The sequence below is a fragment of the Asterias amurensis genome, chromosome 7 (genome assembly GCF_032118995.1).
Source record: "Asterias amurensis chromosome 7, ASM3211899v1".
Lineage (NCBI taxonomy): Eukaryota > Metazoa > Echinodermata > Asteroidea > Forcipulatida > Asteriidae > Asterias > Asterias amurensis.
Window position 1 is genome coordinate 20,987,335 of NC_092654.1, and position 10,887 is coordinate 20,998,221.

General features: G+C 37.3%; 1 protein-coding gene across 2 annotated transcripts in view; it reads left to right on the forward strand.

Moving 5' to 3' along the window:
* LOC139940167 (uncharacterized) overlaps nt 1–9,996 on the forward strand; it is a 39,089-nt gene extending 29,093 nt beyond the window's left edge. For both annotated transcript variants that reach the window (XM_071936458.1, XM_071936457.1), the window contains exons 7-12: nt 130–265; nt 759–817; nt 1,751–1,860; nt 3,644–3,724; nt 4,548–4,820; nt 4,975–9,996. In XM_071936458.1, coding sequence (XP_071792559.1) covers nt 130–265; nt 759–817; nt 1,751–1,860; nt 3,644–3,724; nt 4,548–4,820; nt 4,975–5,880 — 1,565 coding nt within the window. In that variant the 3' untranslated portion in view covers nt 5,881–9,996. The remainder of the gene's footprint in view (nt 1–129; nt 266–758; nt 818–1,750; nt 1,861–3,643; nt 3,725–4,547; nt 4,821–4,974) is intronic.
* The last annotated feature ends 891 nt before the right edge of the window (nt 9,997–10,887 follow it).

Genomic DNA, 10,887 nt, shown 5'->3' on the forward strand with positions numbered 1-10,887 from the left:
ATTGTGATGGTATACATGTAAGAACACTTACCACTACTACGTAAAGGTAAAGGGATTGAATTTTTTAATCATGAAGATGAGGTTTTAACCTCTCAAAATTAACATTTGTTTTGTGATTCTGTTTGTAAGGTTCAACATTAGACAAATCATCCAAAGACCTCCAGAGGACGGCAGTTTCACTTACACGTCACAAGAACCTTCTGGCTGAAGAGATAAACAAAGCCGAGAAGAGATTGAAGAAAGCGTTTGATGACGCAAGATCAAGGTGAGAATCTTGAAATGCCACTTACGCAACCTCGCAATCTGAATACTTTATTTGGTCCATCTCAAGGGTTAAGGTCCAACAGGAAACAAGGTGTGGTCGATCAACCCACTCGACCTTAAAGATAAACAATGTGGATGCACTAAACTTTTAGCTGGGATTGTAACCCGCAATCTTTTATTTGTTTAGATGAGGTTTGCGGTAGCACCATTATGTGAATCTCTCTTGGGTTGTGGTTGTTGTGTAAGGAACCAGTGGTTGACAACTCAATGTTTTTACCAGTATGCTCTGATCGTTGTCAGGAGCATACTGATCAAATGTTTTGTGTTATCAACCACTGGTTTCTCTCAGAACCAACACTATCTGATTTACACATTGTGCTACCGCAAACCCCACCATGCAAAGTTTCAGATCTTATTTGCATAATGTGTTCTCAGCAGAGATCTTTAAGTTTCCTCCTGCTGATGTTCGTTTGTTTATTTGTTTGTTTCTGCAGCTTAAGTACCAAAGAAGAAGAACTGATGAGACAGCTCCTAGAGGTCAAACGACGTGCAAGTAAGTTTGACTATTAGATATCGAGCTGAGTGTCTTTGTGATGTAAATAATGAATGTTTGTGAGAGCCATTAGATAACATCTTGTAGTCTTTAGGAAAGTGTGTACTGACAGTCAATACATAGGGATTGTCCTGTCCTGATACTTGTAATGTGATTGATATAAAATATAAATTATCACACAAGCGCGAGTGGAACATGAAAAAATATAGCGCTTCTGTGTAGTGCTGAATCTTTTCGTATTTCACGAGCGCGTGTGATAACAAATTTATCTTCCAGTCTCACTTGCAACGCGCAAAGTTTAAAATTTCAGAGCGTTTTTTTTTCATGCGCACAAAGGCTAGAATGTTATTTTTGCACTGTCCGTATACAGAGCATGACAAAATGACATTTCACAATACCCACTGTGTAATAAAAACAGAGGAAGTAGGATATAAAACAGAGCTCGTAGCATATATGTTTTTATCCCCCTAGTAGTTCGAGCTTCTGATTGGTGGATTAGCGCGTACTGGAAGATAATATTATTTATAATTAATTTGAATACAATGTTTGGAATATTGCCCATGCAGTCCATCTGTTTCATGGTTTGCCCTTAGCTAGTGACTGGCCAGTCGGACCAGTTAGCTTGTCATTCCACCCCTAGCTCTTTTCAAGAGTCCATATTTCAAATGGAATAGGAATGTTTTTCAACATTGAACTAGCCAGCTGGACCACTTGAAAGAATTCTGACTGGTCATCAGGCTTTTTAACTGCAGAAGACCACTGTTATATTAAGGGAAAACGCTGCACTGTAGCTTCAGTAACTTGCATTATACCTGTTGTCAATTTTTGTCTGATTTTCGGACCAGCCTCTACTTACAATGTAGAACCATTAACTTGTTATAAATAAACCTAGAGCAGATAGCTATCATGATGAATGTGTTTTGTATTGTTCAGCATCACTCCTTGATGAGCGTCAGCACAAAGCGTTTGAGTTGAAGCAAGAGACAAATAGATCAGCCAGTAAGACGGACCAAGAGCTGCTGGAACTTAGAGCTGATATCAAGGTATGCCTATTGCCGTAACTTAACTTAATTGCACCTATAAAGCGCTGTAACCCTTTGGTGCACAGATTAATATTAAAAAAAAAAAAAACAAAAAAAAAAAACATGTTCAACCATTTTTTTCTCAATTTTTTTTCCGATAGTACCTCCTGTTGAACATCACACCAAACGAAAGCTCAACACTCGCTCTAAACAATCGAATGAGGGTGCTTTATTTGGAGGTTGTAGTTTTAAAGTTACGACTGTTTATGTAGGTCCACTTTGACATGTTTTTGGTGGTCGCTAGTGACAGCCTTGTGTGCACCAAAGGGTTAACACTGTTTCAAAGCGCTGTAAATTTCCGTAGCAGGAACCAGAATAAATATTCTTTATCCTGAGCAAATACTTAATCCCTGATGCGAATTATGAAACTGTTGCAGTACCCGCTGCTAAAAACAAAGGATTCGAATTGCCTTTAGCTACCGGGCAATCTCAGTAGTCTAGTTGGTAAGCCACTTGGTTCGAATCCCACCCGTGTAATATGCCTGTTTTTTTTCCACGGAACCTTGGATAGTACTGTGTATGCAAACACACATCGGTGTATATTGGTGAAATAAAAATGAATATATCCTCGATGCAAATTTAATATCTAGGAAGAGATATCTTTCATTATTAATATTTTGTTTTGGTCATTACTGCCTTAGAGATGGACTGTGGTTTCTCAGTTCCACTAAGGGCCAACAGTCATGTTGAATCATGTTTTCATTATCACAAATTACATTTGTGATAACAGATTTTGCTTGGCAATATTAGGAGTGACTCATAAGATATATATAACACTAGGGCTTTGTTTTAAGAGCTCTTACGAGAAATATCTTGTCTCTAATTATCTTGACTAGCTTCTTCTTTTCATCCTTCACCTTTTAGAGTTCCTATTTATGGTTTACCTTCTTTTTTCCATTCTAGCTCGATAAGTAGCAATTTCTTTGTTTGTCTTGTTTCGCTCTTGTCTGTTGTAACTTAAGTTCTGTTTTGAAGTCCAGCATTTTGTTTGTAAGGCATTACAAGACTTTGTCTTTTGAATGCCCTTTTTTCATTGTTTCCTTTAATTATTATTGATATAATAGCATTTCTTTATACCTCTTTGTTCAATATACCATGAACAACCATCATTTTGCAATAATCTGAAAATAAATGTTGAGTTGAATTGCATTGTTAAATATGGATCCAGCCCCAGTACATAGTGAACCCTACTACACCTGACCTGACCATTTATTATTGCCCACTGTGGTTTTAATTGAGCAATAACTGTGTGTCGAGCCGGTCTTTACTGGACGATAATGACCAGGTTGGTGGCAGGCCACTATAATAACAGACCAAGCTGAAGGTTAGGTCTGTTAAAAGCTGCCAGTCACCAATGACAGTCCTTACTATGCAGTGAAGACCGGGTCCTCACACTGTTTTTGCCATTAATAAAGAACATAAACATTTAATATTTATACCTTTATTTCGCTGATATTTTTGTAGTATTTTGCTATTTTATGTTCAAGAGCCATTTTTTGTTCAATATTTGTGTGGGACCTATTCTCTCACACATAACACTTATTTATGCTCCTTATTTGAAATCTGGACTTTTAAGATTCAAAATTACCATTACATTTGATTTATAACAATAATTTTAAAACTATTTTTCTAATATTTATGCAGACTTTGTATTTTTTTATGTACATTTTATTTGGTAGAGATTGAAAACACAGTTCCATTATGAAGTTTAGTTTAAATATTTTGAAATTGATTTTATTTGCAGCACTTTGTGTCTGAGAGAAAGATTGATGAAGATATTGGACGCACACCACGTTTTACTGGAAGCATTGACCCACTGCAGACAGTAAGACGCTCTCTCTTTAGCTTTTAGTACAAATTCTATCCTTTCAACTCCAGTTGTGACAATTTAGGATTACCAACAATTTGATTGGCTGGTTGCTGTGACTGTTGCTTGTGGCTGTGACTGTTGGTTGTGGCTTTATTGTTAAAGCCATAGCCCCAAGCCAAAGCATCAAAACTTACATGTAATGTTACACTTTATGTGGCAACGCTATTGCAGTTTATGTAAAATAGAAAAATACCCCTGTTATAATGATACACCATTGGGTTTGGAATGAACATTTCATTCCAATTCTCCTTTCAATGTACACTTGTACCAATCAACATGAACAAAATGGATGCCAGGTTTTTGAGGAAATAGTGATTAATAGTGCCATTTCTGGAATTTGAGCTTGTTTTCAAGCGGTAAATCAAAGTAGGAAACCAAGTGATGGAGGAACATTTTCTTGCATTTGGCAATATTTCTGACAGAAAGGAAGGAGGCGGTTCCAATCGTGGCGCACCATGTTTTCTAACAACTCATCACAAGGACTAAAAACATCGAAGCTATTGCGGATAATCTCCTGGCAGATGCCCAATATTAGAACAAAAATCACTAAAATCAATAGCTTCATGGCTTAATTGACATAATTGTAATCAATTTTCATTAGGGGCCTACTTTTCAGAGAGTTCAATTTTATGAATACTTTATACATAACGATGTGAATTTTGGGATTTGCTGATTGGTATGAAGAAAACCAAGCGTTTCTTTTCGTCAAACTGACAATATCTTTGATCCATTGTGAGACGCTTCAAAACTTAACCTTATTTATGTTTGATATCTCCAGGCAATCAAAGAGTTTGGCGAGGTCATCCCAGTCAAGACTGTGTATTCCACACGCCGTCCGTCCCTTACATCCCTCACAAGCATAGAAAGCCTAAGCCGTTCTACATCAATCAGTGATGACCGCAGTGGGAACTTCAGCCACTCTTCGACAACCGTAGAAAGCAGGCCAAAAGATGCCAGCTCCGTGCCAGTCACACCGACGTCCCCCGATGTTGACATCGAGTCCGAGGTTGCCAAGATGGCCGCCAAGATGCAGCGGTCCCTTCAGACCCAGGTGGGTGGTCCAACTCCTACTTCTGTCTGTCTGTCTGTCTGTCTGTCTGTCTGTCTAGCCTATTACACTCCACTTCATAATCTAATTTTACGTACTTTCACTGTGATGATCACGTATTGTAAACTCATTTCAAAATGGTTGTATTATTTGACAGGGCCAAAGAGGGAGAGGACCTAGGAATCCCAGACAACAAGGCAACAATAATAGACAGGGTTACCAAGGCAGCAATCCTCGACAGGGTCAGTCTGCCAAAGAGGGCAGCAGACCGGACCAACGAGGAAACAACAACAACAGAGGGCGTCAAGAGGGGAACCAAGTTTACCAAAACAGCCAACACAAAGGTGACAACAGGCAGCAGAGTGACAAACCACATCACGACCGACCACACAATGACAAGCCTCGCAATGATCGTCCTCGGAATGACCGTCCACGGAATGACAGAGGAGAGGGTAGCCGAGGTAAAGACGAACAAGGCCCCCGCAACAAGGACAGAAACATCCGTCGTCGTGAGCAGTACAGAAAAAGACATGATCAAGAAGGTAGCACTGAGAAGGAGATTGGAGCTACCGTGACAGGCCCTGACAGTATACCCATCCCTCAGAATGGACCATCAACAGATGTAGCTGACAAGAAGACAGCGCCTGTAGTCAGTAAGAATCAAGCTAATGATGAGAAGAAGAAAGAAGTACCTGCTGTAGACAAAGCAGCTCCTGTTAAGGACACAACCCTGTCTCCTGCTGTTGAGAAGACCCAAGTGCCTTCAGTGAATGGTAGCATCTCAACAGAAGACCTGAAGCCCTCCAAGCCAAAATCACCAGTACACCATGACCAGCAGATCATCTCTAAGAATGAGAAGAAAGATGTCCCTGTGATGATGAATGGGAACGCAGGAAGCAGCCCTGAGTCCAAGCCCACAGAGGCCCTACCACAACGTAAACCTCGCGAGAATCGCAACCGGAAGAAGGCAGAGGATAAGGTGATGGAGACGCCGGTCGTCAACGGCATTGTGAACGGTGAAGCGGAGCCTGTCATGGTGAATGGAGAGAGCAATGGACATTGAAAGAACCACATATTGCGGTCACGTTATGGACAATCAATGTCACAATCAGTATTGAGTGAGCGGTCAATCACAAATATTTTTAAATAACAAAAATATATATAGCATCTCAGATGGCACTTTGAGGGATGATTGAATCCTGCTGCACGTTGAATCTGTCCCTGAAAGTAAAGCACAAACGACTGGAGGATAGTGAAGAATATTCTTGCAATAATTGTACTTAAAAAATACTAAAAACCTCGGTAAGGTAAAGAAACACATCTGTATTATTCTTTCGTTTATATAAGGAGTAATCGTGGAGGATTTTGCATGCATTGGAATGTGGGATTTGGTTTTTGTTCTGTACTTAATGACCTGTCCTGAACCTTGAATCAATCTGAATGCTGCAGTTTTACGTCGGAAAAAAAAAATGTAACCATATATATTATTTACTCATATCGTAAAATATTTTGTTTCGATAGAAATTAGAGCTTTTAAAGTTTATGTTTAAACAAAAACCTTGTATCTTAAATAGCAAATAATGTTGTGTGTGCTGCCCTGTTAAAAAGCGTAAGTATAATTTAGAGGATTATTAAAACTGTATGATAGAAAAGCAACGTTGTTGATATACACTATTGGTTTCAGCAGAAGTGTACTAGAGAGGCTGTTAACTTAAAAAAAAACCAAGAATGAACACTGCAGGTGGACAGTAATTTATTGATCATAGATTTTAAGGTAACAGATCTTAAGTTAAATTAAAAGGAAATGCTAAAGCTTGCTTTAAGTACAACTTAAAATAGTTATTAGTGAGTGGCGGAAAGTCACTTGAACTTTAAGAAAAGTAATATACCTCAGAAACATTTAACACTTCTATGTAGATATTTAAGTTTATTTTCAAAATTCTTTTCAAAGAGATATTCAGTGATGGAATTGGAATGAAATTATGTTCATATTTACGCTTCCAAAAAGTCTCGCATTTTGGAGCAATATTTCAGGTCAAAGAGTTTAATTTCTGAAGGTGTTCCGCCATAGAGGGCGCTTTCATTTAAGAGTTAATGTCTATGAGGACTTTCTTAAGAGACACTTGACTAAAACAAGGGGCTTTAAAATGTCTTGTATTGGGCTCTGAATAATGTTGAAAACCCCATGCAAAATGCACACTGCTCTTCAATTCGTCAGGCCATTAACTATTCTTTCCCTCAAGAGCCAAAAACAGAAACAATCGGTAGACAACTCATTTTGAATTTTGGTTGATTGGTATTTATAAGGAAGAACCTGGAATTGCATTTACACAAAGTGCCAAAAAGTTAACACATGACGCGCTGCACACAAACCATGTTTTACACAGTTTTCATTAGTAGACAATATAATTGGTTTTAATCAAATAATTACTCTTGGTAAATACGTTATGGACAACATCTAAAACCATGACTAGTTTACTTACACAATACCAGTAATGTTAAAAATCAGCCAAGCTTCAAACCAATTTTTTCCAAAATATAAATATTTGGCTGCAGGAGACCTTTTTGCCCTTTGTGAAATTGCTGATGAATTGATGACAGACCCAAGCCAGAGCCAAAAATAAGGTTTTGAAAATGCTCAAGGTCACCTGTTGGCCTAGATTCACCCCACCCCATATTCTGTATATAAAATAGTCATAATTGTTATAAATAAGCACTGAATTCAGGGGTACATGTAAACATTAGAATACTTAATAGCAGTCAGAAAATTGCTCAAGCACTTAACCTTTGTTTGACTTCTGAAAACGCATTTATGGATGCAGCATTTTCCTTGATTTGGGAGGAAAAATACTTATAAAAATGACACTTGTTTTCTTTTGGCACAATTATTTACGCTCGGAATGTCAAGTTGCTTCTATTTTTTTGCAGCATTGTACAAATATTGTTGGACAGGATCACACAATTTTCATCAAATTTATTTTTATATGCTATGAGGATTGAGTTGGCATTTCACTTTAATCATCCACAACTTTGATGCTTAATATAATCGGAAGTTAATGTAGAAAGCTTGATTGAATATGTTGCCAGTTAGATGTATTAAGTTGGTTGATAACTCGAGCAAAGTGTGTTATTTTGAACATTTCTTTGTTATCACTTGATATTTTACATAATTTTAGTATTGCGAGCGTAGCGACCATTCTAGTGTGACTTTCGACCTTGGTTTTTTGAAAGAAAAAACCATAAATTAGTAAATTTTACGTCTGGAATTCATGAAAACTTTAACATTCCTATCATACCTGTCTTTTTGAGCTTGACAAAAAAGCTAAGCGATGAAAATGCCCTAATATAGATGTAAGCACTTGTAATGTATGCACTATTAAGTGATATGAAACCAAAACTTAGGGACCAGACTAATACATAATATTCTTGTTTATTCTCTATGACGTCATGGAATGTGTTGTGGTTCCAGACCAAAATCTCCCAAACCAATTTGGAGAAAGTCTGGTTGTATTTAGACTCAGCAATTTTGTTTTATTTGTCAAGTCTGGAGAGGTTTTAAGCTGAGCGTAAAAAATTATTCGTTGACAGTATTTCTGTAAAATAACAAAAAAACAACTAATTTATGACAATTAATTAACTGACTTGTTGACATTTGACCATTTAAAAGTATAGTGTTGTTGTGGTAAGGCGCTGTTCATTACTATTTTTTGTTTCCATTCACACATGTTGAATTCAGTTAAGGTGAATATTTTTCATTTGTTGGTGTTACAAGTGGGATTGTGAAAGCTTCAATGAACAATTCTTAAGAGTAAGCACATGTTTTTATGTTGATTCATCTTTACCCAGTGAGTTTGTAGCTGTGCGATGGTTAGATGATTAGCTTGTTTATCATTGTATTCTGTAGTGAGGAGAACTAGTGACTTAAGTTTGCGTTATTCCGTTTCGTTGAGTAGTCTTCAGACTGTCCAATTTGGGGATCGAAAATCAATAGATGGTTTGCACTAAGTGTCATCTACGGCCATATTTGATGATAACCAAAGAAAAAGTGCTTGGTGTTTGCGCTGCGCACAACTCTCAGCCAATGAGAGCCTTGCACACGTGCACATTTCATCGCATACGGCATTCGATGATGCTTAGTGCAACCCATCTATAAAAAGAAATCGTTAAGGAGTTTTACATTTTTAACTCATAAAACATTTGATACTTTTTACCTGCAAGCTTTTAGTCACTCATTCGATGTAAAATGGATGTAAAAACCAGATATGAAACTGCCTATGTAATGAAGAGATCACCTTTGATATCTCATCTATTTTTGTGATCATAAAAAAATGTATATTGAAATATAAATATGTAAAAAAAAAAAAAGGGTAAAAAAAAGAAAGAAAAAAAAGAGAGACAATATGTAGAACCTTAATGTTCAAGTATGATGTTTGGCTTACTGGCAAATGCCTTCTTTTTCTACAAATTTTCCTACTGACAAATGCACTTGTATTTAAACATTTCTATATAAACTTTGATTTTCTATGTTTTTTTTCCCTAACTGCTGTGGCGTATTTCGGATGACTTGTCAAGTTTTCACCGGTGCGGCGATAAACAAAATCAATATGTAATCAAAACCTTTAGAGATGTTAAATTGATTTATTATTTTTACATTCTGGTCACGATTTCAGGGATCACTTTTATGTTTTTGTGTTGTTGACAAATCATTTCAGTGAGTGCCTTAAGAATTTTTTATCGTTAACCTTTGCTACTTTCTGGTTTAATTAGCTGGCTACAACTCGGGAATAGAACGAAAAAACAAAAACCGCTAAACATAAACAAAGCAAGAAGTATTGAAATTGGTTTTATTTGAATTGAAATACTCATGCTAAGTGCTTACTATAACCAAGCACAAACACAGTGGGTTTCTAACAGAATGATAAAACGCATTCACTCAATTTTAGTCTTATACTTAAAACAAAGGCGTAGTATCTACACTTGCCAACCAAATCACTTTGTATTTTATGTGATGACTATCGGAGTTAACGATAACGGCACTCTATGTAGGTACCTGTTATTTTTTCAATAGAGATTTGATTCACAGGAATTATCAGATATCAAAAACTGTGTTTAAAGCTGCGTTTATTACTTAATCTGAAAAACCCTTGATATTCAATAAATATTTCATCAAATGAGTAAAGATTTGTGCGGTTGTTTTTTAATTTATTTAATGGAAGTCAAATTGCAAAAATGATTAAGAACATTAATAATGCTTTGTGAGTGCATTTACATTATTGGATCACTCTTCTGATATTAAGAACTTAGGTTAAGAATTGCTCAGAACTCCTGCACGGTTTGTGTTTCCATTGTCAAGTGCCTTGATATATTTCACAGAAATTTCCTTTTAGTTATAACTCCGTCTCCTGAGGGCGACTAGAGCAAGCTAGTCGACTTGTGGATACCATTTAAGAACTCCGTGGTAGTGCAGTTAATAACGATCCTTTATAAGCTAAAGTAGTAGTCCCGGCCGATTTTCTACCTTTTCAGTACTAAGAAGTGTCCCGAAACAAACTGAAAAATCTAGTCTGCAATAGTAGAATATATAGCAAGACAGTTCTCTAAAGAACAAACTCTACCTGGCAAGTAGATATACATAAGGTGCTACCGCAAACCAAATAATATCACCAACAAGTTGACATATCAGTAATATACTATGGGTGCGTTCGATTAGCTAATTCGGGTGAGCCCCTGACAAGAGCTATTCGAACGATCACTCGCCCTCTTGTGGCGACGTCATGCACCTGGGGCCAGCCCAAGTGACACTTGGGGCGGACCTGGGTGAGCCCCTGGAATGATATCAAAGCTATTCAAATGTATCGGGGGGCAGACCGGGGTCGACCCAGGGAAGCTTAACGAACGCACCCAATATTAATGAGCTGCAGCATTCCGTTAGCAAAATCTGACGACAAGTTAGCAGGACCTTTACCTTGCTTACAGAATCTACAGTGCCTTAATCTAGTTACTACGATAGGAGAGCTAAACAAAAAAAAAGCAGGACAGTTCTGTTCAGAACTGAAAAGTCTCTCGAATT